General features: G+C 41.2%; 5 protein-coding genes across 6 annotated transcripts; 3 read left to right on the top strand and 2 right to left on the bottom strand.

Moving 5' to 3' along the window:
* Nucleotides 1-801: 801 nt before the first annotated feature.
* On the bottom strand, nucleotides 802-5,398 carry LOC111605524 (basic-leucine zipper transcription factor A). Its single transcript, XM_023324085.2, has 7 exons — nucleotides 3,618-5,398; nucleotides 2,425-3,437; nucleotides 2,215-2,368; nucleotides 2,029-2,153; nucleotides 1,863-1,965; nucleotides 1,506-1,798; nucleotides 802-1,443 (listed from the first exon to the last, which is right to left on the bottom strand). Exons 1-7 carry the CDS (start codon nucleotides 5,148-5,150, stop codon nucleotides 1,332-1,334), a joined length of 3,333 nt encoding a protein of 1,110 aa, XP_023179853.2. The 5' UTR covers nucleotides 5,151-5,398; the 3' UTR covers nucleotides 802-1,331.
* A 607-nt stretch (nucleotides 5,399-6,005) lies between these two features.
* Nucleotides 6,006-6,897, top strand: LOC111605483 (putative lipoyltransferase 2, mitochondrial). The gene has a single exon (XM_023324019.2). It carries the CDS (start codon nucleotides 6,186-6,188, stop codon nucleotides 6,870-6,872), a length of 687 nt encoding a protein of 228 aa, XP_023179787.2. The 5' UTR covers nucleotides 6,006-6,185; the 3' UTR covers nucleotides 6,873-6,897.
* A 4-nt stretch (nucleotides 6,898-6,901) lies between these two features.
* Nucleotides 6,902-8,607, bottom strand: LOC111605482 (tRNA (guanine(10)-N2)-methyltransferase homolog). Of its 2 annotated transcripts, XM_023324017.2 has the most exons (4): nucleotides 8,443-8,607; nucleotides 7,594-8,386; nucleotides 7,331-7,529; nucleotides 6,902-7,278 (listed from the first exon to the last, which is right to left on the bottom strand). In XM_023324017.2, exons 1-4 carry the CDS (start codon nucleotides 8,569-8,571, stop codon nucleotides 6,918-6,920), a joined length of 1,482 nt encoding a protein of 493 aa, XP_023179785.2. In that variant the 5' UTR covers nucleotides 8,572-8,607; the 3' UTR covers nucleotides 6,902-6,917. The 2 variants fall into 2 exon arrangements, with proteins under 2 accessions (XP_023179785.2, XP_023179786.2); XM_023324018.2 differs by lacking the exon at nucleotides 6,902-7,278 and having other exon boundaries at nucleotides 7,412-7,529; nucleotides 7,590-8,386.
* Nucleotides 8,608-8,627: 20 nt separating this feature from the next.
* LOC111605481 (eukaryotic translation initiation factor 3 subunit A) lies at nucleotides 8,628-12,611 on the top strand. The gene is made up of 4 exons (XM_023324016.2): nucleotides 8,628-8,904; nucleotides 9,047-10,131; nucleotides 10,194-12,447; nucleotides 12,511-12,611. Exons 1-4 carry the CDS (start codon nucleotides 8,856-8,858, stop codon nucleotides 12,558-12,560), a joined length of 3,438 nt encoding a protein of 1,145 aa, XP_023179784.1. The 5' UTR covers nucleotides 8,628-8,855; the 3' UTR covers nucleotides 12,561-12,611.
* Nucleotides 12,612-13,442: 831 nt separating this feature from the next.
* LOC111605484 lies at nucleotides 13,443-26,420 on the top strand. The gene is made up of 7 exons (XM_023324020.2): nucleotides 13,443-13,644; nucleotides 21,699-21,807; nucleotides 21,874-21,982; nucleotides 22,043-22,864; nucleotides 22,937-24,834; nucleotides 24,907-25,052; nucleotides 25,112-26,420. The coding sequence occupies exons 2-7, from the start codon at nucleotides 21,710-21,712 to the stop codon at nucleotides 25,363-25,365; spliced, it is 3,327 nt and encodes a 1,108-aa protein (XP_023179788.2). The 5' UTR covers nucleotides 13,443-13,644; nucleotides 21,699-21,709; the 3' UTR covers nucleotides 25,366-26,420.
* The last annotated feature ends 478 nt before the right edge of the window (nucleotides 26,421-26,898 follow it).

The following is a 26,898-nucleotide window of genomic DNA, read 5'->3' as shown; positions in this document are numbered from 1 at the left end:
AACAAAAAGAAAAACAAAAAATATTAAATTGTAATTTAATCTTAGTCACAATATTTGTTGAGGAATTTAAGCAAAGTCAACGCAAGAAAAGCAGTCAAAAACTATTTAAGTCAAGCAACAAATACTATAAACACCAACAAATTTGTGCTGCGCTCCAGTCACAAACGATCACGAATAGAAAAAAACAAAAAGAAAATCCATAAACTACAATCACATGTTTCATTAATTTATTACAAATAAATTATGCCACTAAACTGCAAAATTTGGAGGCATGCAACATTAGCATGCGACAGCAAAATACAACAAAATCAACAAAAGATGAAAGCCCCACAAAAAAATATATATACTACGAATAAGATAAAATCAACAAAATTCCCAAAACAGCAAACCTTGTTGGCAAAGAAAAACAAAAACAAAAATAAAAAACCCAAACAAAAAACATAAACAAAAACAAAATAGACTTTAAGTCCCACACACGCTAGGTTCTATAGGTATTCAATTGCAATACATTTTGTATGCGTAGTAGCCATTTTTGTGGAGCTGGAGCAGTATGTAAACACTATGTATGTAATTGTAATTATTATTATTATTATTATACAGAGAAAAAATACAAAAAAAAAAACAAATAAGAAAAGAAAAGAAAAATAATGTGTAGAAAATTAGGCGGAAATGGAGTGGAGCATTTTTTCAATAAAACACTAAAAAAATACGCTTATGCAAAACCCAAATTTGTTTCCATATTAAACTTCAATTTTATTACAGATCATGTCAATGAAACACTCGCTGCGTTTGGCTCTCCTATATATGATTTTTATTAACATTTATAATTCGGATGTGTTAGATTTTACATATATATTTTTCAGTTTATACGCCATGGCGTGGCGTATAAGCCGTTTACGATCTATAATTTTAACTTAAAATTAGGCTTGTTTTTGCTACGAGCTAAGCGTGTTAAGCTGTTCATAAGCAGTAGGCAGAAAGTAAAATGTAGAACACAGACGTCAACTACTTAAGTGATGGGCTATCGGAATGCCCTTAGACTTATGCCAGACCATTATTAACACAAAAATTCACAAATATAATAAATCATAAACAGCAATTGGTAGTCATTGTACTTATGTCGAGTAGAGTTATTATAGAACTTAATCTGCTTCGCTTGTGGTCTATTCGTGTGTGTGTGTGTACTAAATTGGGAGATGGTTGCGCTGATGTTGGCCTATTAGATTTAGAGTTTATCTATATGAGTAAGCAGCCAACGGCGCCATGCTTATAAGAGCTGTAAATTGGAGATTTTAAAAACACTTAAGTCTACGGTTCACACACAGCGATCTTTAGTTGCGGCGTGTGCGACGGCGTGCATTACCAGCAAAGGACGTGGCATTGGGCGCACCCGGATGCTGACCGCTATACAAATTGTCCAAAAACTCGTGCAGCGTAGCCTCACTGTAAATTAAAATATAAAATATAAATATAAATTAGTTCACATATGATCAATGTGGACTTACCTAACGCCGCTGGCTGGTCCGCCAGGATGATGTGCATGAGATTGCGATTGCTGCTGGTGTGAATGTTGCTGCTGCTGCTGATGTTGTTGTTGCTGCTGCTGCTGTTGTTGTTGCTGCTGCTGTTGAGCGCCGCGCACAATGCGATACTGTACCATATGAGAATTAGGCTCTAGATGCGACAGCGCACCCTTCTGGCAGTTGGCCCATTCGGTTATGTCGTACACTTTGCCATCCATGAGCGCCAAATATTTCCAGCGCAGACCCAGCATGCTTGTCTCCGCCCAAATATCACCCTGCGATGTGGAAAATATGTTACTAATAATGCCAAACGACCTCTACTCTCTCTGCTCTACTTACATCCTTGGCCGAGTGACGTATCTTGCAGGACGCGCATTCGCGCGCTGCATAATGAGGACGTTCAGTTAGCTTACGAGGATGACGTTGCGCACAGGTGCTACATCTATTGATGCAAGAAAAGGTGAGTTTAGATTAATTAGTTTGCTAAGCTATTCGTGACGCTTACCTTATAGTATTGGCCGCCTCGGTCATTTTGGTTTGCAATTGCGATAGCAAGTCGTGTAGCTCCGTCCACGCCTTTTCCGCATGCAATGCTTCGGCAATGCTTTGGTCATAGGCAAGACGATTTTCCTGAAAGCATTAATGCTATTAAATACACTTTCTTTACTGCGAAACTGTGAGTTCAATGTACCGGTTCCCCAATCAATTCGAATGCACGCTGCAGCACCTTGAATGCCTCCTCCGCGCCCGCCTGCTTATTTTTATCCGGATGTACCAGAACGGCAATTTTCTTATAGTGTTTACGTATCTGCTCCTGTGGACTATCCGGCGGGACGCCCAGTATGCTGCAATAATATATTTCAATTATAATCAAGTGTATATAATGTTAGGTTATAGTTACCTGTAGGCATCCTTCCCCTTGCAGTTCAACAGTGAGTACATGGCCTCTTCACCCGTCTGAGGCAGGCGACCCGTTTTGAATGCTTCTGCATTAGCCTCCGGCGGCTTTCGCTTGTAGAATCGTCGCCAAAGTGCCCAGCGAGAGTTCTTTTTGAAGCGCGCATCGAATCGCCGCCAATAGTTGCGCCACCAGATGCTCGGTTTGCCGGAATTCTGCTTCAGTTCCTTGTGCAGCTGGCGCGCATAGGCGACACCAGCCAAATACGCTGTGGTCAGGCGTTCGTACGCCATGCTGCAGCCAAGCACGACAATGTCGTAGACCAAATAGAACAGCCAGGTAATCAACTTGAGCGTATATATCCACCAGGTGTGCAGAATGCGTTGGGCCAGCTCATAATTGCGATTCGAAGCGCTAGCATGTGCTGGCGAATTGGATGAACCGTATGCGCTGCTTCGATTGCGCTTCGAGGAGTACGAGTATGATCCAGAGTTGGAGCTTAAATTTGCATTCGAGGAGCCCGCATAGCGCTTCGACGACGATGAGGAATTGCCATTGTTATTGCCATTGCTGTTGCTGCTGATGTTGTGGTGACTGTTGTTGTTGCTATTGGAATTATTCGAATTGGCATTCGAGTAATTTGCATGCGAGTTACTGTTGTGAACGCTGCTGCTGCTGCTGCGATTGTTGTTGCTGCCATTGTTTGACTTTCGGCTTGAAAAATTATTATTGCTGCTGCTGCTGGGTGCGCTGCTGCTGTTGCTGGTAGCAATGCTGCTGCTGCCGCTGCTGCTATTATTGTTAACCTTACTGTCGTTGGCTTTGGCGCCGAATCCATTAAGATTATTCGGGCTATTCGTGTTGTTCACAAATTTCATTTGGGTAGAGCGCTTCTTTTCAGCATTGGCTTTAGCAGACCTGAAGGATGGTTGAAACTGTTGTTGCTGCTGCTGCTGCTGCTGCTGTGGTTGTTGCTGCGGTTGTTGTTGCTGCGACTGCTGCTGCTGCTGCAATGACTGGCCATGCCAAAAAAAAGATATGTTAGTTCAATAAAAATTATAATAATATATATATATATATATGAAGTATCTAAAGTAAATGATTGCTTTATGAACTTTGGCTATCAACGATTGCTGAAGCTTCTAGAACAACAAATGGAACTTTCTGTCTTCTTCTGTCTATCTTCTGGGATTTACCGCTTTTGCCTGTGATCCTTGATTGGACTGCTGCCGCTTCTTGTTGCGATGTCCTGTTGCATTGCCGGATTGGCCATCCTTGATTTCATGCAACGGCGAACGCTTAGCATTGTTGCGCAACTCCCGATTGCCATTGTTATCCTCCTTGCCTGCTCGTCGTTGTGTTGGATGACCATTCTCTAAATTGTTCACTGATCGCGTCTCATTGCCCGCATGGCTGCTAGCGAGCATTGTTGTCGAGGTGCCACGCAATGTGCTGCCCTTGCTCAATACATCAGAATAGGACATGGGCATAGGCTTCACCTCAGCCACAATGCGCTTCTTGCCCTCGGGCAAGCCAGACACCACAATTGGTGGCTTCTTTAGGGCAGTGGTGTTTACTGTTGTTGAAGCAGCTGTTGTTGTTGTTGTTACTGCTGCTGCTACTGTTGCTAATGTTGGATTTCGGGTAGCATCTTTGCTGCCTGGGTTAATTTTCTGTACTTCTACGCTTTTAACATGGTACTCAGCTAGAGGCGGTGGCTGCTGCAGTTTAACAGGCGATGCTGGCTGCTGTGGCGCTTTCGCTGGGATATGCTTGGCTTCCACATAGGCGTTCGTCATTTCGGGCGCCTCAGCTCCGAACTGTATATAACTGCTGCCCGTTAGATTGGGAGACCAGTTATTTACAAGGTTATTGATAAACAAATTAGCGCTACTGCTGCTGGCTACAGCAGGAGTGACGCCAGCGGGGATATCATCAACCTGATGAAACTGTGGAGGTGGCTGCTGCTGTTGTTGTTGTTGCTGTTGTTGCTGCTGCTGTTGTTGCTGTTGCTGCTGCTGCTGTTGTTGCTGCTGCTGCTGGTTTACAATGTTCATCTCTGGCTTTGGCAGCAAAGGACTGGTAGCAAACAGTTCATAAAGTGGTGTTTGCTGTACTGCTGTTGATGGCGGCTGTGCCTGGTTCTGTACGGCTGACGCAGATGCCTGATGATGCTGATGCTGATTCGATGGTGCAATATTGATATGCGAGTAGTTGGCTGCTGCTGCCGCTGCCGCATGCTGGGCGTAAACGTCGTTGACTGCATTCTCTGGACAGTGATAGACTTTAAGAAAATTGCCATGGCCTACAGGCAGCACAGAGTACGTTTCGGTTTGACCTGGTGGTCCGGAGTACGCCAGATTGTATAGATATTCATTATAGACATGCGGAGATGGAGCTGGCTGCGGTTGTGGTGGCTGATGATGATGATGTGCTGGTGGCGGTGGTGGGTGGGGATGGTGCGGTGGAAATTGGACACCCATGTGTGGTGGCCACATTAATGGCCCTTGCCCCTGCTGCTGTTGTTGCTGCTGATGCAACAAATGTTGTTGCTGCTGATGCTGTTGCTGCTGCTGATGTTGCTGCTGCTGCTGATGTTGCTGATGTGCCAAAAAATTGGCAAACTCCGGACTGTGTGGTGGCAAGTTGTGATAGGCGGCAGCAAAAGCCTCATCCTCAACCATTCCACTTGAGCAAATGCGCTCATCCTGACGTGTCCGCGTCGTCATATCCTCAAAAAAAAAAAAACTTTTGCCAGTGCCTATTGCTTGCACTGACGCTATGTCCTATTAGAATTTCATGCGTTTGTGCGTTTTATACGCTTGGCGTTCCATTTATGAGTTACTATAATTACTTGCAAATAGTGATTGCAAATGCTAATTGAAATACAGTTGCTACACTTCTCTTTTTGCAATAAGTCTTAACACAAATAATATATTATGCTTGCGTGTGTAAGTGTATGTGGCACCAATGCCACTCACAATGAACGTGAACAGGGCTGCATAGATTTAATCGATTTAACGCGTTTTTGCCGAAAAACATTTTTCCCACAATTTCGTTGGTATCTGCGACTCTTTATTATTCGCTGAGTATAAATAACGTTTATAAACTGATTCAATATGTGATTTGCCAGTCTGGTAATTATAATTTTAAAATATTAATAATAAAATTATTTCGGGAGATTGCATATTTACTAGACTCTCGATATGTGTTTGCAATATAGTTGTAACACTTTTAAGCAGAAAATAAAATTCAAATCCATTTAGTTTATCCTAATAAAATTCAAATAAATTGTGTGATACGTATCGACGCTGTTAATAACTTCGCTTGCTGTAAACAACAGTTCTGCATTCTGTTATTTTGTTGCTGCCAGACATGTTAACACGATGCTTATTTCTAATTTTCAACATTACAAATATTATTATAGTACAGCTTAATAGTATATTTCAACACTTACAGTTACATTTAAGAACCATGAGCTTGATTTTCACTTTTTTGAGTCACTCGAAAATTAATAATATGTCAAATCAAGCCCGCGGAAAATTTTAAACGCGTCCACAGAACTCAGGATTATATTGTACGGGTACATGCGGTCACACTATTTATCACTGACATGTTAGATATTTAAGATTGGCAGCTTGGCGCAAAATTCCTATGTAACGAATAAAATGAACGATTATGATATATCGACACTGTTAATTTGCTTAGTGTAACAAGTCGTTCGATTGCCTTTACAGCGAACTGTCTGTTAAAAACTATACGAAATGCGAACAGCCCGACCACTAGTAACCGTTGTGCGCGCTGGACGGCAAAGTTACGCAGCTGGTTTGCGACTTCAGCAAGAACTTGCCAAACAAAATGTCTCACAGTATTCGGAATTTCGTAATTTCTTGTTGCTATTAGAGCACAATCCCGTCTATACCATTGGCTTACGAACAAAAGGATACACAATTGAGGATGAGGAACGACTGCGCAAATTGGGCGCCGATTTCTATCGTACGGATCGTGGAGGTCTTATAACATTTCATGGTCCAGGCCAACTGGTTGCCTATCCGATTATAAACCTGCGTCAATTCACACCAAGTATACGGTGGTATGTAGGCACATTGGAGCGCACAGTAATTGAAACATGTCGTCAAATGGGCATATCAAATGCGACAACGACAAAAGACACAGGAATTTGGGTAGATGATCGCAAGATTTGCGCTATCGGGGTTCACGGTTCTCGTTACGTCACAACCCATGGCATAGGCCTCAATTGCTGTACTGATTTGAAATGGTTCGAACACATTGTGCCATGCGGCATCGAGGGCAAAGGCGTCACCTCGCTCACAGAACAGCTTGGGCGGCACACCAGTATAGCCGAGGCAACAGAAGCGTTGCTGGGCAGCTTTGCGAAGATCTTTGAGTGCTGCGTGCGTTCAGAAACACAGGCACGAGTCACAAATTAATAAGAACGATACATGTATACTTATGTTAATATATTAGTAAATTATTTAGTTGAAACGCGCCTTGTTTAAATCACATTTCTTGGCTCGCCCATCGCTAGGCAGCTTCCCGCGCATTTCCATCTCCAGGCGACCCTGCTCCCTTAATGCAGCCTTTCGTAAGCGTCGCTCCTGACGTGATTCTATTTCGCCATTTGTATTAAAATAGCGCTCTCTAAAGTTTTGAGCGGCTGCAGAGCAGAGCTGTGTCTCATTCGAATCGTCACTGGGACTGTCTTCCTTAAGGTACTCCATATGTTTCTCATATGTAAGCAGACGTCGCGCTGTATTTCCAGCGAGTTGTTGCTCAGAGTTGGCCACGAGTCGCAGATGCGTATGTTGAGGTATAATAGTTTCGTTGTAATCCTCGCTAGAATTGGTTTATATCAGAAACTGGCATTTGGCTTGGCTTGTCTATTTACCGATGGAAGGGCAGCCAGCAAACAAGGCGTCCTCCCACCTTTAGATGCTTTGCTCCAAATTCCAGTAAATCTGCATATAAATGATGCAGCGCATAGTGCGAGGTTGAGGGATAATGTGCCATATCCGTTGTTCGTGTATTATCCTTGGGATTACACTTATTCTCCACCTTTTCTGTCGCCTCGCGTATTCCATAGGGAGCTATCAAAGAAGTGATATTTACGTAAGTTTCGGTTGGTAACTTCTTAGCAACAGCTGTACCCACGATCGGTGATGATGCTATCGAAGGAAATACGTCTATGCCACAGGGGATTAGAAAAGTCAGCGACCAACACATCCATGTAGCGATCTGCACATCCGTACTGTTGCAGATTAGCGCGGATGCTCTCATCTTTTTCGCGCACCTTCTGGGTAATGCGGCTGGGCCTGCAGCGCGCGTGCACCATCATAAAATCAATGTCGGCGCCTAGGACATAGCCACCAAATTTCGCTGCACTCACCAACAGCGAACCGGTGCCAACAAATGGATCAAAAACAAGGTCACCATCACGTACCATTGCCTGATTGGCCATCAGCAGGCTGAGCTGGGCATCCATGCTTGTGTTGCCAATGAATTTGCGTTGCTTCAGCGAGAGCTGCTTGATTAAATGTCGCTGTCCCTGAAACAACATGCGGCCAAAGAGAATATCTTCAGGTGCAGCAGGCACAGAAGTGGGATCCAAGCCCCAAAATTCCAGATACCACCATTCAACTTGTGGATTCTTTAGGTTGACAGCGCCTTCGATTGGCAAATAGTCCATAGCTTCAATTTTGTCTACCTTTTCACGCTGGCTGAAGTGCTTGTTGTATGTCTCCACTGTTATCTTAAAGCTGTCTGCCCCAAATAATTCTTTGAGTGCTCCTTGATGCAAATCCACGTAAGCTTTCAATCCCCTGTGAAATTCAGGCAATGTGTGGGCATGTGAATATAGCTCGATGATAGAGCGTAGTGCAATTGACCGTGATGCATACTGGTGTGCAGCTTCATCATTTGGAAATTCCACTAGCCAAAATGGGTTCTATAAAATATATTTTGTAATAAAATTGGTTCAATGAAGTAGGCCATGTCTGTTACCAATCGATGTTCTGAAAGCTTTCGAAATTGTAGACCAAACAATTTAACAATCGATTCGAATTCGGCGACACGAAAGTCTACATGCTCCTGGGCAAACCAAAGTATATATTTTTTCCATAACTTTGTCATTTTTCTAAATTGTATATATCATTATGTGCATTAGCATGTGTTTTTCTTATTTTAACTTTACATAGGTATTAAAGTATCGATATTTTTTAAATATCTATCGATTGAGGCAATAACGTGCAACTCTGTAAAACGTCAACTCGGTCATTTTGCATAAATTTCTGAGGCACACGTAGGCGAGCTGAAGATTTTTATAAATTTTCTGCTACAGCAAGCCTCATAGCTGTCCAAACACTGTGAACAAAATAAAATAAAGTGTCAGTGCATTAAATTGTAATCAAGTTAAAATGGCACGTTACACTCAACGTCCGGAAAATGCCCTAAAACGGGCCAATGGTAAGTGAAAGAAAATTTTCCATGCGGCAGCGAATTAGCTGGCTAAAGCGAAATGTCAAAAGTGACAACCGCACATTTATGTTCCATTGTGAATGACAATTTGTACAACCGTTTTTTTTTTTTTGTCTTTTCTGTTATGTAGAATTCATTGAAGTGGGAAAACCTTTGCGTGCCCTGGACACGCTACAGGAGGTTTTCCGCAACAAGAGGTGGAATTATGCCTACTCCGAGACGGTTATTGAGCCTCTCATGTTCAAGTACCTGTACTTGTGCGTGGAGCTCAAGAAGTCGCATATTGCCAAGGAGGGTCTATTCCAATATCGTAACATGTTCCAGCTGGTTAATGTGAACTCACTGGAGAATGTTATACGCGGATACTTAAAAATGGCCGAAGAGCACACCGAGGCGGCTCAGGCGCAATCATCGGCCGCCGTTGCAGTACTGGAACTGGATGATCTTGATAATATTGCGACACCCGAGAGCATCTTAATGAGTGCCGTTTGTGGCGAAGATGCTCAGGATCGTTCGGATCGGACCATTTTGTTGCCGTGGGTAAAATTCCTTTGGGAATCCTATTGCCAGTGTTTGGAGCTGTTGCGGGTTAACACTCATTGCGAGGCGCTTTATCATGATATTGCGCGAATGGCTTTTCAGTTCTGCTTGAAGTATAATCGCAAGAGTGAATTCCGTCGCTTGTGTGACAAGCTGCGCAAGCATCTTGAAGATATCTGCAAGAGCAGCAATCAAACAACAGGCGTTTCTATCAATAAGGTCGAGACGCAGCAGCTGTGCCTAGATACCAGGCTTTACTTGCTAGATTCGGCCATACAAATGGAACTGTGGCAAGAAGCCTACAAGGCCATTGAGGATATTCACGGCCTGATGGCCATGTCCAAGAAGACGCCGGTGCCAAAAACCATGGCCAATTACTATCAGAAATTGGCTATGGTGTTCAGCAAGGCTGGAAATCAGCTCTTCCATGCAGCCGCTTTGCTAAAGCTGTTCCAGTTAACTCGTGAGCTCAAAAAGAACCTTACCAAGGACGATCTTCAGCGTATGGCAGCTCATGTATTGCTAGCTACGCTGTCAATACCCCTGCCTTCAGCTCATCCAGAGTTTGATCGGTTTATTGAGGCGGACAAGAGCCCACTGGAGAAGGCCCAAAAACTGGCCGTGTTGCTGGGCCTGCCCCAGCCCCCGACACGCGTGTCCCTAATCCGTGAAGTCGTAAGTAACAGAAATGCAATGTAATTATGTGTATTTATTTGCTTAATTTTATCATTATTTAGGTACGCCTGAATGTGCCGAATCTAGTGTCTGACGACTTCCGCAACCTATACAACTGGCTCGAGGTGGATTTTAATCCACTCAACCTCTGCAAGCGTATTCAGTCAATTGTGGACACCATTGAAAGCAGCGAAACGGAGAATACTCTACTCACACCATACATTCAATCGTTAAAGGATGTGACTATAATGCGTTTGATTCGCCAAATCTCTCAGGTTTATGAGAGCATCGAGTTTAAACGTTTGCTTGAACTGGCACCGTTCTGCAACATTTTTGAGCTGGAGAAGCTGTTGGTGGAGTCTGTGCGCCACAATGATATGCAGATACGCATTGATCATCAGCGCAACAGTATTTACTTTGGCACCGATCTAACTGAGAGTCAACGCGAATATCGTCCCGACGGACCGACACTGCAGTCGATGCCTTCGGAGCAGATTCGTTCCCAGCTGGTCAACATGTCCACCGTGTTGACACGAGCCGTTTCTATTGTGTATCCAAATCGGGAGCGTGATCAGAGGGCCAAACTGCGCACCCAAATGGTACAGCATTATCATGAGATCAAGGATCGTGAACATCAGCGGATTCTGCAGCGCCAGAAGATCATTGAAGATCGCAAGGAGTTCATTGAAAAGCAGAATAATGCCCGCGAGGAAGAGGAAGCCCGGCGCCATGAAGAGGAGTCACGCAAAGCGAAGTTGGCCGAGCAGAAGAGACTGGAGCAGGAGCAGGAGGAGCGCGAGCGCAAGCGTCACGAGAACGAAATTCAGGCCATCAAGGAGAAGAGCCTCAAAGAGAAAGTACAACAAATATCGCAGACCGCACACGGCAAGAAAATGCTTTCCAAGTTGGACGAGGAAGGCATCAAGAAGCTTGATGCAGAGCAAATTGCTATGCGTGAAAGCGAAGAGCTGCAGCGAGAGCGCAAGGAGCTGCAATCCAAGCTTAAGTCGCAAGAAAAGAAAATTGACTACTTTGAGCGTGCCAAGCGTCTCGAAGAGATTCCGCTCTTTGAGAAATACCTGGCTGAGAAGAATGTTAAGGACAAAGAGTTTTGGGAGGCCACCGAAGCCACTCGCATTGAAAACGCAATTGCTGAACGCAAGGATGCGGTCAGCCAACAGGATCGTCTCAAGCGCATGTATCCCGATCGTGATGAGTATCTCGATGCACTCAAGAAGGAGCGCGCTTCTCTCTTCGTTGAGAAACTCGAGAAGTTCGATATTGCTCTTGCCGAAGAGCGCAAGAAGCGTCTCGCTGATCGTGTGGTGCGTCGTCGTGAGGAACGTCGCCAAGCCTTCCTACGTGCCAAGGAAGAAGAACGCTTCCGTAAGGAAGAAGAGATACGCCATGCTCGTGAGGCCGAAGAGCGTGCCGCTGCCGAAGCCCGTCGCCTGGAACGTGAGGCAGAGGACGAGAAGCGTCGTCAACAATACGAGAAGCAACGTGCCAAGGAGGAGGAGGCCGAACGGAAGATCCAGGAAGATCGCGATCGTCTTGCCCGTGAGGTTGCTGTCGAGCGTGAGCGTAGCGAAAAGGAACGCGACGTCTGGCGTCCACGCGGCGATCGTAACGAACGACCAAGTGCTGCATCTGCTGGCGGTGCCACCGAGTGGCGTCGTAATGCTCCTCCAACTGATCGCAATGACCGTAATGATCGTAACGATCGTATCGACCGCAATGATCGTAACGATCGTAGTGATCGCAATGATCGTAACGATCGTAACGATCGTAACGATCGCAATGATCGCTCAGATCGCAAGGACAATGATAGCGGCGCTGATTCGTCTTGGCGTGTGCGCCGTGAACCCGTCGAATCCCAGCGTGGACCTGGCACTGGCGCAAGCGCTGGCATGGATCGTTCTGAGCGTGGCGGGGGCGGTGCTCCATCTGGTCGCGATGACAAGTGGCGTCGAGGAGGTGATCGCACCGATCGTCTTGGTGGCGATCGTGACCGCGAGCGCGATCGTGACTCCTTCCGCCGTAACGATGGACGTCGTGATGATCGTGATGATCGTGGTGGCTTCCGTCGTGATGATCAACCCCAGCGTGAAACAGGCAGCAACTGGCGTGATTCGCCACGTCAAAACGATCGCGATAATCGAGATAATCGTCGTCCGGCTGGTGATAGGCGCGATGCTCGTGGTGCTGGACCCAAGGAAGGAGGCGGTGGCGGAGGAGGTGGTGGTAACTGGCGTACGGCACCATCTCCACGTGACGAAAAAGCCCCAGCCAAGCGCGATCAGCCACAAGACAAGGGTGAGTCCAAACTATATTAGTGATTCAATAGGTAATTTAAAACGAATTGAATTCCCTTTACAGAAAACAAGGCCGGCGATGATGGTGAATGGACAAGCGTTAAGCGTCGTTAATTATTTATATGAATATCTTCCGCACAGAACACATTACATATGTATCCAATTTTTTATTTAATATATGTGCTCAGAATGTATTGCAATTAAATCGAACTAAAATATGTAAGCTGTGGGACAATTTTCAAGAATGCTTTGTCCCACAATCTCAGATATATCTTCTTTCATTAAAAAAAACAAAAAACAATATGTATATTCGTATGCTGGCAGCCCCACATTGTCTCTCTAGCTGCTAATTTAATGTCCACACAAATAAATCAGATAACCAATAACTTTTGAATTTTAAAACTGCCAATTTATGGAGTAGATCATATTAATGAGGTGTGGAAAGTACCGGAGAATTTACTTATAAGTTCAATGCATGTATAACTGTAATGCTACGTAGGCAACGATGGAATGTGAATAAAAAGCATCGCCCAAAAGAATCGATGTTAATGAAATCGAAAAGTGAACAACTTAGCTTCGCTACTGGTCCTATATGTTCACACAATATATGACGTTCATATGCTATGTATTGATACCACATCTACAGACAAAAAATATAAATTTATTGTATTAAACAAATGTGTTAGCGCCAATTCTCGTCACATTCGTTTTATATTAATTTTTTAAAATTATGTTTACTGTTAACGGCAGAGCACGTTATTTTTTTCTGTTTTGTTTATGCTAATAACAGTAAGCCCAACTGTTACTGAATTGGTCACTGTTTAGGAAACAGCTGTAAAGAAAAACAGCGACAACGGTCACATTCTCGAAATAAAATTATTCCCCGCGGTTCGCGTCCACGTGAACACATTTCAGCAATGTGATTCATAAAGTTATTAGATAAAAATATAATAAAATCCGTGTTATATTTGATACAAAATTTCAAATTAATTAATAGCGTACAAAAATAATAAATTAACAATATTAAATAAATTAAAAAGTCCAAACAGTGTTTGTGTGTTGGCACTGCAGACGCGGCGCTCAACATGTGAGGTTAAAGCAGACAAACAGAAAACGGCAAAACAAAACTAGCAAGACAATTTAAAAACAGTGATTAACTTATCAATTGAAGCATAGTTTAGTGCAGCATTCTTTAAAGGTAATATCCGAATAGTGTTGCAAATCAAAGTGTACTAACTAAACACAGGTGCTCCCGCCAGCAAGTGCAGATGATATGCGAGCTAAACATACATGTACTTGTATGTGTGTATATATGTAACAAAAATCGCATGGAATTGGAGAGCTCGCATTTCGTCGTCTGCCATCTCTTGTCACTTTTTATCACGAAATTGCTTTTTAAACAAAACGTGTGTGCTTCGGAAATGCGTGTGTGTGTCTGTGTGAAATGTGATAGTAAAGTTTAACAATATTCGACTAGATTGTTGTTAAGCATCATACATACGCGTGCAAGTACACGCATACACCTCATACATGCTCAAAGCAAAAGCACATGGTGCGGCGGCGGCACTCACACACACGTGGTCGCGGCTTTGCCCTTGTGTGCGTACGCATGTGTGTGTATGTCTATGTATGTATATTGTGTGGTGTTTGTTGTTATTGTTTTCATAATGCCAGGCGGTTTGTTAATATGCCATCAAATGTATGAATTCACTTATCTGGAAACAAATTGTTGTCAATTTGCAAGTATTACTAGCATCTTAAATACAGTGAAGCGGCATTTGACATGCGGCATATTGAGGGTGGCAAAATAACAGCATGTTGCTTGCTTAACGCGTGCCACGCTGCTTTTTGCTGTTTCGCTTTGTACGACCATTTGGTGCATTCCAGCGTTGCCAACTTGTTGAAACTGTGCGCGCAAAATTGAAAATGTTATCGATTTCGAATTCAACTGCACGAGTTTTGTTAACATAACATGTTAACATTTAATTATTTATAAATAATGTGTTTTGTCTTTTTAACTTAACTAAAAGTATTTATTTCACTTCAAGTTTTGTTAACATAACATGTTAATATTTAATTGTTTATAAATAATGTGTTTTGTCTTTTTAATTTAACTAAAAGTATTTATTTCACTTCATGTTCTTTACTCCTCGACGTGCACATCCAAAAAGTGCGCTCAAAAGCTTTCGACTCCTCGAGAGAGCTTTTGAGTTTTTACATACAGATCGAGCTTTCTCTCTCTTAATGTTAAAGTAGGCAGAGACTGAGAAGCAGCACTTAGACTACATAACTTCCCCATCGCTTAAATTAAGACTCTCCTGAGTTTTACAATTCGTTTATATATATATATAAGGGTTAGGAATACAATTGTGGGAGATTATGTTATGTTATGTTATGTTGAAGTCTGATATTTCTTCTTTCTTTTTATGTTGGAACTATGGACATTACTTAAATTAAATTTTCTATATTTCGGTTCATTTTTGTGTCTTAGAGACTTATAGTTTTTTATATATCCTTCGTTTCTAGTTTCTTCAAAATTTTCTCTTGTTTGATTTACGGATGTAATGTAATGTTTCTTATATTTTAGAATGTTATTATGTATAATTTTTTTGTCACAATTTCCATATTCAATATTCATTGGCGTATCTTGTATTGTTGAGTGATAGCTGTTATTATAATATTCTATAGCTTTACTAACTTTATCTTTGATTGATAGATCTTTGTTTTCAAGGTATATAATTCTTATTTTTTCTGTTAGAGTGTTATGGAATCTTTCGACGTCCGCATTGCCAGTGTGGCTGTTCGGTTTCACAAAATGAACTTCTATATTCTCATTTCTTAAATATTCTTTTATATTTACACTATTAAATTCATTATCAGTTATTAATTTTTCAAAGCTTCCTCTTTGGGATTTGTACAAGCGCATTTTTTCGATTATAGTTTGATTATTGCGATCCTCAAGATAGAAGGCAGTAGCAAATTTTGAAAATCGGTCAATAAAAGTTAGGAAATTACATTTTGAATTTGTGTAGATGTCCATATGAACAATTTTTCTTATATCAGTTGGTGTTTCCGTATATTTAAATTTTTCTTTTACCGGGTTCCTATCATATTTACACCGATTACAAATGTCACAATTGTTGATATACTTTTGGATGTAATGTTGAAGTTTTGGAAAGTAAATAATCTGTTTTAAACTTTGGTAATTTTCATTTATACCTGAATGACCAGTATAATATTTATGGAATCGTTCAATTTCTTTATACACATCTTCTTCATTTTCAATGTCTTTTGCGTGAAATGAGCATTTTACAAATTTAACATTTTTATTGCCTTCGAAAATTTGGATGATTTTTTGTTGAAATTTATTGTATTGGTGGTCGTTATATTCACTGAATATTCCTACTTTGCCTTTTATGATATGATTCTTCAAAATTTCTTCCATTCCATTTTCAAGATCATTTAAATTTAAATAAATTTTCTTATTTCTATTCTTATATTCAAACTCCATTGTTTTTTTATCTGTTAGAATGATTTGTATTTTAAATCTATTAACAACTGTTTCTAAGTTGCCTAAAATAGGTGTGTCCACAAAGTCTTTGGCTTGTGTATGTTGGGTACTAACATCATCAACATTGTTTTCTAAAGAGCTACAAGATTTAGTTATGTTTACGGCACAAATTTCGTCGTTGCTTATTCGGCTTAAAAAATCAGCTACCTGGTTATTCTTTCCTTTAATGTATGATACGTTTATATTAAATTCGCTAAGCTTCACAAGCCATCTATAAAGTGTTTCATTAAGTTCTTTTCCGTTATATTTAATTAGCAGCCACTTAAGTGGTTGGTGGTCGGACAAAATGTCGAATTTGACTCCATAGAGATATGGGCGGAAATAAGCTGTTGCCCACACTATAGCTAGTAATTCCTTTTGTATAGAGGAATAGTTTTTCTCATGGTCATTTAATGTACGACTTGCATAACAAATAGGATGACCATCCTGTTGCAAAACAGCACCTAAAGCTATGTTACTAGCATCAGTGATAAGCTGAAATTTCTTTTTGAAATCCGGATACTTAAGTACCGGTGCCTCAGTTATGATTCTTTTTAATTTGTCAAATGCAATCATGAAGTTGGGTTCATTAACATCGATCTTAGCATCCTTTTTAAGGCATTTAATCAATGGATAAGCTACTTGAGAAAAATCTTTTATGAACTTTCTATAATACCCAGTGATTCCTAGAAAAGCTCTAATTTGTTTAACATTTTTCGGAATTTTAATCTGGAGAATGTTGTTAACTTTTGTTGGGTTAGGCCTAACTCCTTCGGGGGTTAAAACATGACCCAAAAACTGAGTTTCTTTTGAGAAGAAATTGCATTTGTTGATTTGAATCTTAAGGTTTGCCTCAGAAAGTTTTTTAAAGATTGTGTGAATATGGCCAACATGTTCTGAAAAACTAGTGGAAAAAATAAGAACGTCATCAAGATAGACGACACAAATTCTATTTATTTCTTTTAAAACTGTGTTTATAAGACGCTGGAAAGTGGCAGGAGCATTTTTGAGCCCAAATGGCATTCGATTAAACTCGTAATGCCCGTGGGGGGTAGAAAACGCTGTCTTTTCCCTATCTTGTTCCTGAACAAGAATTTGGTGAAAGCCTTTCGCTAAATCTATAGTAGAAAAATATTGCGCTCTTCCTAACTTATCCAGTATACTTTCTATATTGGGGATAGGAAACTTATCGTCTACTGTGTTTTCATTCAATTTGCGGTAATCAATAACTATGCGCCATTTTTTCTTTCCACTGTTATCAGCTTTTTTGGGTACGAGCCATAAAGGGGCATTATATGGGGAATTACTTTTACGTATTATTCCCTGTTGTAGCATTTCTTCAATTTGTTTATATATTTCTTGCTCATGTATTTGAGGATATCTATAAATCTTACAATATAAGGGTTTATCCACTACTGTTTTTATCTGATGTTCAATAATGTTCGTATTGCTAAGACACTGACCTTCAAGAAATATTAATGTTTTAAATCTACTTAAAATTTTTGTTAGTGCATTGCTTTCTTCTTGATTTAAATCATTAAAAAGAATTCTCTGTATTCTATCATCTATTTTGATTGGTTCAATTTGATTTGCTTCATCAGAGTATGGTGAACTATTTTGAAATTGAATAGTATTATTATTAATCGTAATTGTATTGTGGTAAAAATCAATAAGAGCATTTAATGGTTTAAGAATGTTTTGCCCTATAATAGCATCGAATGATTTGTTATTAAATGATGTCAATTTCCAACTCATTGTGGCGTCTTCTTTAAATTCAAGAGGTAAATCAGTTATGATTTCTTGCGTTATTAGCGATTTTGAATTAAGAGATGCAAATGATAGTGGGTGACACAAAGTTCTTCGAGGATATTGTAACAATTTATTCCTATCTAATATGGAAGTTGTTGAACCAGTATCAATCAAGGCAGTGATTATTTCATTGTTTAAAGTTAACTTAATCAAAGGAAGTGATTTTTCGAGGCAATTGTATGAAAATTTGCATGGCAAGAACAGTTCTTTTGCTCAGATTCATGAGTGATGCTTTGATTTTGATTATCATTTTTAAATTGGCTACAATTAGCTCTATTTACTTCGGCATGATCAATTTCCATTTTTGACACATGACTTTGTTGATTTGTATAGTCCTGATTTGAATTTAAATTTTGTGTTCCTGATCGAAAGTTTCCTGAATTTGCTTTTACATTTTGGAAATTGTTGTTGTGTTTTGCATTGTGATCTTGATTATTATAATTTGGTTTGTAGAATCGGTCTTTTTGATTATATGTATTATTATTTTGGTATTGATAGTTTTGATTTTCCGTTTTGTTTGATTTTTCATTACTTTGTGAAAATGTTTGTTTAGGATTTCTAATAAGACCTTCGGTTTCTAATAAATCGAAAGCTTCTCTTAAATTTTTAACATTTCTATTAATTACGACTGAAGCTAAATTTACATCGATATTTTTCAAGAATGTTCTTAACATAGTTTCTTCGACATTTTTGGGACTAAACTCAGGACGCTTTACATTATCATATTCATATTTTTCATTAATTTTACACATTATACTTTTTAAAGACTTAAAATATTCTGTAATATTGTTTTTGTTACTTAGCATAAACGCCTCTTGGTAAAGTTGATTATAAGACTCCTTTATGCCAAAATTCCGAATAAGAATCGTCTTGATGTCATTCCATGACGGCTCGGAATTCTCGATGGTTCTTACAACATGTAGAGCTTCGCCTTGAACTTTGTTGAGGATGACACGGCGAAAGACGTAGACTCCTGCGGGAGATGTGGGAGGTAATAATGAAAATATCATATCCACTTCACGAATAAATGATGATAGAGCCCTTGAGTTGTCTCCTCTGTACTCGTGAATGTGATGGGCATCCTTAAGGATATCCCCAAACGATAAAGTAAAGTCGTTTGCCATCGCTATCAAAGAATAAATAGCCGTTGAGTTCTTTAGATCGTATAATATGCTAACAGAATTAGTTCTGTTAGTTCTCGTCGCCAATCGATGCCAAATGTTCTTCTGGACTTGTCATCGAACCAATTGTGAACAGAATAAGTTCACTCCGAGATGCTGGTGTATGTGTGTGCAATTGCTGATTTAAACACACAGTCACACATACATACAGAGATGAATGCAGTTGCAAAGGCACGTTTCGCGTTACTTTTCAGGTTATGTGTCTTTAGCACAAGGTTGATATGTATGGAATTGCGTACAAGCACAAATTCGTTTAAAACTGCACTTTAGTGAGTATTTTAATGTTTTTGGTTACTCCGTCGGCTGCGCCAGTTTTGTTAACATAACATGTTAACATTTAATTATTTATAAATAATGTGTTTTGTCTTTTTAACTTAACTAAAAGTATTTATTTCACTTCAAGTTTTGTTAACATAACATGTTAATATTTAATTGTTTATAAATAATGTGTTTTGTCTTTTTAATTTAACTAAAAGTATTTATTTCACTTCATGTTCTTTACTCCTCGACGTGCACATCCAAAAAGTGCGCTCAAAAGCTTTCGACTCCTCGAGAGAGCTTTTGAGTTTTTACATACAGATCGAGCTTTCTCTCTCTTAATGTTAAAGTAGGCAGAGACTGAGAAGCAGCACTTAGACTACATAACTCACGTGGATATCTGGAATACATTAAAACTGGAGTCCCCACTCAAAGCAAAAATTTCTTTTTTATTAACTTAATGTAGGGATCTTAATTTCGGATAAACAAAAAACCGCATAATTATAAACTATAGAGCACGCAGTTAGCCCGTTACCATATTAATTTTTCATTATTATTTGGAGAAGTATGAATAAAAGTTATTTATTTTTTGGTTTCCTATGGGCTTTGACATTTCTTTTAGGTAAAAACTTCACTTGCTCGAACTGTCATTCGCTGTATTCTGTCTAGTCATCTTCTATTTAAAGTTAAGTATATTTGCTTGGTTCCTTTGAGCGTCTTATTCTACGCTTGGCCATCATATCATGTTTATCTCTCATGCGTTGAAGTACCTGCTCGCGATGCTTGCCTAGTAGATCCAGCTGCTGCTCGAATTTATCAGTTACACCTGGCTCGAGCTGCACACAGTTTTGAACTAGCACGTTGCGAGCTGCCAAATTATTGAGTTGCTTTGTCAGTTGGGCATCGTTGCCTGTTAAAATAAAATAGCCTGTGTTTCCTATAACTTCAGCTGGAGGTGCATCTACTGGAGCTGTTGCGAGTTGCTGTATGGCATTTGATATGTCTACCTTGGCTGTCTGTTTGCCTTTGATAAAAGATTTTGGTGTTTTTACGGTTTCGCTTGCTTTCTGTTTGGCAGCCGATGAAGCTTGTAATACTGCAAGTCTAGGCATGGGTTTTTTTTTTGCATCCATTGGAGGTGATATCGTCTGAGGGCCGGTGATATCTCGATGACTTGGCCTTGCGGTGTATTGCTTGACCTCGTTTTTCTTAATTAGCTGCTCCGTTGCCTTTATTTTGGTGTTTTGCTTGTTGAGCTGCTTGATTTTCTTGAGCACATCCTTCTCCAGCAGCTTCTCCTTTTTCTCGAGCATTTGAATTATGCGCCGCCTAGATGCTATCGTAGGTGTCTGCGTAGTCTTACTATCTTCTTCGAACTTCGCCTCCACTGGCAGGCCAATTGCCACAGTGTCGTTGCCATTGGTTCGTCCTGGCGATATGGAACGCATCGGATTAGGTGGCAGACGCCTGTTGGCGTTCTTGCAGACTTTCTTTTCGTTTGCACGCTTCTTGCCGGCTAAGAGCTGGTTTAGTACCACTTTGCAGAACTCACAGCTGCACGTTTTATTGGCTTTATTATCGCTGCCTGGCGGTCCATTGAGAGCCGTCTTCATAGTCTCATCCAATTGAGCGGTAGCTAAATTGATCGGTTCAGTCGCTTTGGCCGGCGGGGTCTTGTAGTTCATCTTCTTGTTGAACACTTTCGAAAGCTTCTGGATTTTGGTGAATGTTGCAACAGCACGCCGTGTTAATGATTTGCTAAACGACCCCTGCTCATTGGGCGGCGGTGGTGGCGGCGGCATTTGACACTCTGGTCCAAGGCCGACCTGCTTCTGTATATTCTCATCGACAAGCAAATCAAAAACATTTTTATCCGACTGGGTTGTCTTGTCCTTAACGATAATTGTTACAGTTGTTTTGGCATCGGGACATTCCTCGGCAACATCCTCGGACTCCAGCTGCTGCTGTGGGGCTGTCTTTGTATTTGTTGTATTTGCAGCTACAAGTTTGGTGCCATCCGACTTAGAATCTGGCTTTGGTCCATTGCACGATGACTTCACAGCATCCAGCGTATTTGTGGCAGTTACTGCCGCATTGCAACAATTCATTTCACTTGTAGTACGGGCATTCGATTCGGATTGTCGCTTTGCCTCTGCCGCCTTGCGCTGACGTCGAGTAATCACTTTTTTGGGCATTAGAAGTTTTTTCATTAATAAATTTGTAAAAAAATTTTGATGACTTAAAAACGAATGCGCTTAAAAATTGTATTCCGTTCTGCGCTCTTGACGCTGAGCAAGTGAAGTCAGCGATTTTTTTTGACACACAAACTAAAAGAAAATTTCGATTTCAAGGCCTACTTGTTTTTTTACAGAAAATATATAATCCTACCAAAGATTCTACTTAATGATATGGTCGTTCTAATTTGACATTTAATTATCTTAATTGCAATTGCAGACACACATATTATGGATTCACGTATGCTGAATGTGTTTCACGAGGATCCTTTCGAGGGGAACTTTGTCAAGTATGATCCAGAACCAAGTTTCTGGCCAACCAATGATGAGTACGTTTTTGGCCCTAAATATCAAATTAATAGCTCACCTACATGTATCTCTCAATCCTAAAATAGTTTACAGTTAACCGACACACTCAATGGTATTCTGCCCATTGAGCCGACAGATGAATCGTTGCTCAGTCCAAACGAGGCCGAGGAGCAGCTACAGAACAGAAAAAACTTGGTAAAGTTTGTGAAATTATTGCTACTGTAGAATTATTCTGATTAAGTTTTACCTTTTTAGCTTCTCTACAGCGACTTTGTGGAGCAACAGCTGAGCGATGATACGAATATGCTCAATGGCCAGGTCTATAGGGGCATCACAGATTGCGATGCCGAAGCGGCCTTTGAACAGCAGCGTCAGATCAGCCTGCTAATTAATTCTGATGACGAAAATCCCGATCCGGACGATCGTGCGCTTGGGGACGATGATGTACAGAGCCAGTGCAGCAATTCCACATTTCGTACACGCACCGACAGCTCTTCCATAGGAGATTATGAGTCACACTCCAGTGACTACGATGAGATTGATGAGCGCTTGCTGCCCGCAGATGCATTCGTATTGGACAGCGAGGAGCATAAGCGACGTACGCTTAGCACAAACACCATTTGCTCTGAAACGGATGCCCTGGGTCTGAATATTGATGTGAATAACTTTGATTTAGCTGAATTTATCACCAAAGATGATTTCGCTGACCATGTAAATTCTTTGCGTCCGCGAAACATTCAACATGTCAAAGCTGTGCCAGTGGCACCAGTAACTCCTATTAAATTACAAACAGAATTAGTTAAAGCCAAGAAGCCACAAGTCATTACAGCTGAGAGGCCAGTCGCAACGCTGCCTAATCCTGTGGTCATAACATCCAAGAGTCGTGACTCCGATTACGACTCGGATTCAATCATCGATGTAGAGACCGTCGATGTGATTGAAGTGGATGAGTCTCTGTGGGTGGGCAAACAAGTGGACGAGCCCATCGCCACTGATGATTTGTGCTATGTGGACAATGTAAAAGCCGATCCATCCTGGTGTCCCAAGCAAACGGCTAAGCGCATACATACCGCAGAGGTGAGTACAAATTGGTGTGCGATAAGCAGTTTGAAGTATGTTACTCATCCTTCAAATGATGTCCCCACATAGCACAAGGCAGCGTCGGCTTACAATCAAAATGCAGCCAAGTCAACGAGCGTTGTTGTTCCTCCTACTCTAGCAGCTCCGACTGCTAGCACAACGAAGCCAAAGCCCAGCAACAATATTTGTCTGGTGCCCAACAAAAAACAATGCGAGTTTCTTAAACGCAAAGTGGGCAACAAGGCAGCTGGCACAGTCGCTGCCAGCAAGTCTAAAGTGTCTGCTAAGAAAACTCAAGAGGCTGCCGTAAAACCTGGCAGGCAACAGCAGCAGGCATTGACCAGGCCAACGGAGACGCAACCAATTAATACCGGCCTAGGTCTGGGGGGCAAGAATTTAGCGCTGTTGAAGCATGAGCGCGATGCGGCAGCTACCTCTCAGAACGCAGCGACTCCTACGCCTGCACCCAAGCGCAAACTCAATCTAGAAGAGTACAAGCAGCGGCGATGCGGTACAATTGTTACATCCAAACAGCTGGCAACGCCGGCTGCCATGACAGCCAAACAAGTAAAAGTGGAGCCTTGCAAAGTGCTGCCACCAACAACACCTGTTCAGAAGGCGCAACAATCGCCGCATAAAGCAGCCATTAGCAACATTGTCAACAGTCTGAAGTATCCGCCATGCCAAGCAGTAGTTGCCACAGATCCAATCACTGTGGCCAAGAACAAAGTGTTGCGCATGCTGGAGATGAAACGAGCACAGCAGCTAAAGATTATTGATTCGCGGGTGACCGCGAAGGTGCCAAGGGTAACGAAATTGCCGCCTCTCAAGGATATAGTTAAAGACACATACTGCATGGAGGCTGAGTCCGAGACGGACGCAGCGCCGACTGCACAGGCCGTGGCCAGCAGTAAACTTAAGGCGGATTATGAAGAGATTATTATTGTATCGGTTAGCTGTAATACAGATATTACGATACCGCCGCACCAGGCAAGTGTTGCACTAAGAGACAACAAGACAACTACAGCCTCATCACGCTCACTGTTAAAATCCTCTGTGCTATTGTACAACATCTCCAATGGCAGTGATGCGGGCAGGGACATGACCAACTCGCTGATAGCCAGCATACAGAGTGAGGTGGTTAAGCAAACGAACTGCGAAGCGCTGGCGACACCTGCAGCGATGGCGACAACGGGTGCTGCAGATAAGAATGGACAGCATGGCGAGGATATGGTCATCATGCATCTGCCCAAGAATCGTATAAGAAAGCGCATGGTCAGCATGGGTACACAAACTGATCTGCAACCCGAATTTCCATTGCTGACATTGCCGACGACACGGCAATCGCGCGAGCGAACGCGTCGCTCCTATCGTAAACGTCGCATTGAAGGCTCGGCACTGAATGAAGTTAGCTGCAGTTCATCTTCGTCTTCCACGTGCAGCAGCATGGCTTCATATCGTTCACGCTCCAATTCCAACTCAACGGAACGTTTGCGTCATTCGGATGCGATGCCAGCCTGTGGCAGCAGTATTGGCGGTGGTGGCTACTCGTCGCGCAGTACCCGTCGTCATCGTAGCTCGGTGAGTTCCTCGTCCAATTCGGAAGCTGGAAAATACGAACGCCAGCAGCGACAACGTCGCACGAGTTACAATAAGCGCCGCTCGAAAAATCAAATGCGTGACAATTGCTCCACATCGGGCTCTGAGTACAGCGATCGTGATCGGAGTCGTAGTCCGCACAGACGTTCACGTTCGCGGTCCACATCGGCCACACGCTATGGCAGTGGCAACAACAATAACAATAGACGTGGCTTCGTCGATCGCAATGTCTCACAGCCAGCCGTTGAGGAGCGCCGCATTGTCTATGTGGGTCGCATTGAGGCAGATACCACCAAGGAGTTGTTGCGTCGCAAATTTTTGCCCTATGGCAGTATCAAACAAATAACAATACACTACAAGGAGAATGGGTATGTTGACAACAGAGAAAAGACTTTAAAAGTATGTTCAGTTAACTTAATTAACTTTTTGTTATTGAACAGCATGAAGTATGGCTTTGTGACCTTTGAACGTGCACAGGACGCTTTCACGGCAATCGACACGAGCCCCAGAGATGCGCTAATCAACATGTATGACATTAGCTTTGGCGGACGACGCGCATTCTGTCGCGCCTCCTATGCAGATTTGGGTAAGTTGACAACGTGTTGAATCTAATTAAAGTAATTAATTATATTTGGCAATTTATAGACAATGCGGGTATCAACAACTACCATTCGTATGTGTTCCCCAAGGCAGCACCAGCTGCACCGCAGCCGGAAGATTCCTTTGAAGCTCTGCTGTTGAAAGTTAAAGCAAAATTAAATGCAGGCAAGCCAGCACCAGCAGCAGCCGCAGCTGCTGCATCACCACCAACAGCTGCAACGGAAACCGCAACATTTGCCACAGCGGATGGCAGCAGCAGCAGCAACAAAACTGACGAATCGGTCAATAGTCTGATTTGACAGCTTTACTGTAATTTGCAAATGGATTTATTTTTATATTTATGATTTAGCAACCAACATTATGAGTTTCAACCTAGTATCCATCCCAATAACTATTCTCCGATGTACATATATATGTATAGAGCATGAACTTTCTAACTGTTCAACCAAAAGCCTGATTATCATTCATAAACAACTTTCATTATTTATTGTAAACTAGTTGACAATAGCATTGCAAACCATATTAACCCGAACAGTGAAAGGTTTTAACAATCTACAGCGAATTGATAACAAATATGGAAATTATTAAATGGAATTGTGATAAAAAGAAATACAAAGTCATTGATTGCATGTAAGTTAGCTGAAGCAACGGACTGCAGTTAATATTGTAAAAAAAGAAGGAAAATAATGTAACAATAGAATGGAAATTGAAGTTAATAGCCATAACGTAACAATCGAAACAAATACAGACAGCAAATAGTAAAATACTTACAAGATGCAACAGCTATAGGAAATATACAAATGATATAAAATGTATTAACTGTATAGTACCATATAGAGAGAGCAAGGCACGCGCATGCTGCATGCGACGGTCACAAATTAAACTGTTGATAACTAAACTTTGATATTAGTTTGTAAAAGGAATATTTTGTACGTACGTAATTTTAATTTACTGGATATGATTATTTTGTATAGCAATTGAACTAATCAATGAACCGAAAACAAATTATAAAATAAAAGCTGCCTTGAATTATCTATCTGCCTGTACATGAATGTGACAGGTAAATACAACAAATGGCAGCAACAATAGCAACTTAAATTACATTGCTTAAACACATTTGAATAAGAAATTGTTAACTCATTTAAAAGCTGGCTGAGCCTTGGGCCTGGCTAACTCAACTAACTTTCTCTTTGATGATTGCATTGGCAATTATTATATTTTTGTTAGGCATACAGCGAAATTCTTATAAAGATAAATACAATTACAATCTGTTTTCCTAATTTAGTTAACTCAACTGTGTAATTAGGCGAAAACAAATTTTGTTTAAGTTTTTTGTACTCTCTTTGAATAATTTAATAAAATGCGCTAGTTGCAACAAATTGAAATTAAAACTGCAAATCTAACTATTTACATTTAGCTCGAGCTAAAAGCGGTTTTGTTTTTTAATATTGAAAGTTGGTTATTAAAAAGAGTTGAAATTGACTTTTAATTAAAGCTATTTTATCAACAAAATTAATGTTAACATTATTATTGCAGCTATATTTGGTATACATGGCGGGACTATATCGAGCTATATTTACTTAAAGCGCATGAAAAGTCGTTGTCTGTCTGTTTCTTTGCTAACTATTTGTAGACTTACGAAAGTTTTCTGACAGTACACGGCATCACATCTTGGCTAGTTTAAACAAATAAACTAAAAGTAGTTATATACACAACATGTGTACGTTGCCTGACATTTCTCCTTGACCTGCCAGTTGCTTCGGGCTATTGTGAAACTTTTTTTATGGCAGCTTGACCACCTGCCACAGTCACCTCTTTCGGCTTGCTTTTAC

This window comes from Drosophila hydei, unplaced genomic scaffold (genome assembly GCF_003285905.1).
Source record: "Drosophila hydei strain 15085-1641.00,03,60 unplaced genomic scaffold, DhydRS2 tig00000290-arrow-arrow-pilon, whole genome shotgun sequence".
Lineage (NCBI taxonomy): Eukaryota > Metazoa > Arthropoda > Insecta > Diptera > Drosophilidae > Drosophila > Drosophila hydei.
This window is presented reverse-complemented; position numbering and strand designations above follow the sequence as displayed.

Coding starts and splice junctions, on each gene's coding strand:
- LOC111605482 (XM_023324017.2), bottom strand. CDS start 8,571: ATGACAAAGTTATGGAAAAAATATATACTTTGGTTTGCCCAGGAGCAT. Junction 8,387..8,442: donor AGCTTTCAGAACATCGATTG/GTAACAGACATG, acceptor TATATTTTATAG/AACCCATTTTGGCTAGTGGA. Junction 7,530..7,593: donor CGATAGCATCATCACCGATC/GTGGGTACAGCT, acceptor CTTCTTTGATAG/CTCCCTATGGAATACGCGAG.
- LOC111605524 (XM_023324085.2), bottom strand. CDS start 5,150: ATGACGACGCGGACACGTCAGGATGAGCGCATTTGCTCAAGTGGAATG. Junction 1,966..2,028: donor GAGGCGGCCAATACTATAAG/GTAAGCGTCACG, acceptor TTGCATCAATAG/ATGTAGCACCTGTGCGCAAC. Junction 1,444..1,505: donor GGACCAGCCAGCGGCGTTAG/GTAAGTCCACAT, acceptor TTTAATTTACAG/TGAGGCTACGCTGCACGAGT.
- LOC111605483 (XM_023324019.2), top strand. CDS start 6,186: ATGCGAACAGCCCGACCACTAGTAACCGTTGTGCGCGCTGGACGGCAA.
- LOC111605484 (XM_023324020.2), top strand. CDS start 21,710: ATGGATTCACGTATGCTGAATGTGTTTCACGAGGATCCTTTCGAGGGG. Junction 21,983..22,042: donor TACAGAACAGAAAAAACTTG/GTAAAGTTTGTG, acceptor TTACCTTTTTAG/CTTCTCTACAGCGACTTTGT. Junction 24,835..24,906: donor ATACACTACAAGGAGAATGG/GTATGTTGACAA, acceptor GTTATTGAACAG/CATGAAGTATGGCTTTGTGA.
- LOC111605481 (XM_023324016.2), top strand. CDS start 8,856: ATGGCACGTTACACTCAACGTCCGGAAAATGCCCTAAAACGGGCCAAT. Junction 10,132..10,193: donor TGTCCCTAATCCGTGAAGTC/GTAAGTAACAGA, acceptor ATCATTATTTAG/GTACGCCTGAATGTGCCGAA. Junction 12,448..12,510: donor CGATCAGCCACAAGACAAGG/GTGAGTCCAAAC, acceptor TTCCCTTTACAG/AAAACAAGGCCGGCGATGAT.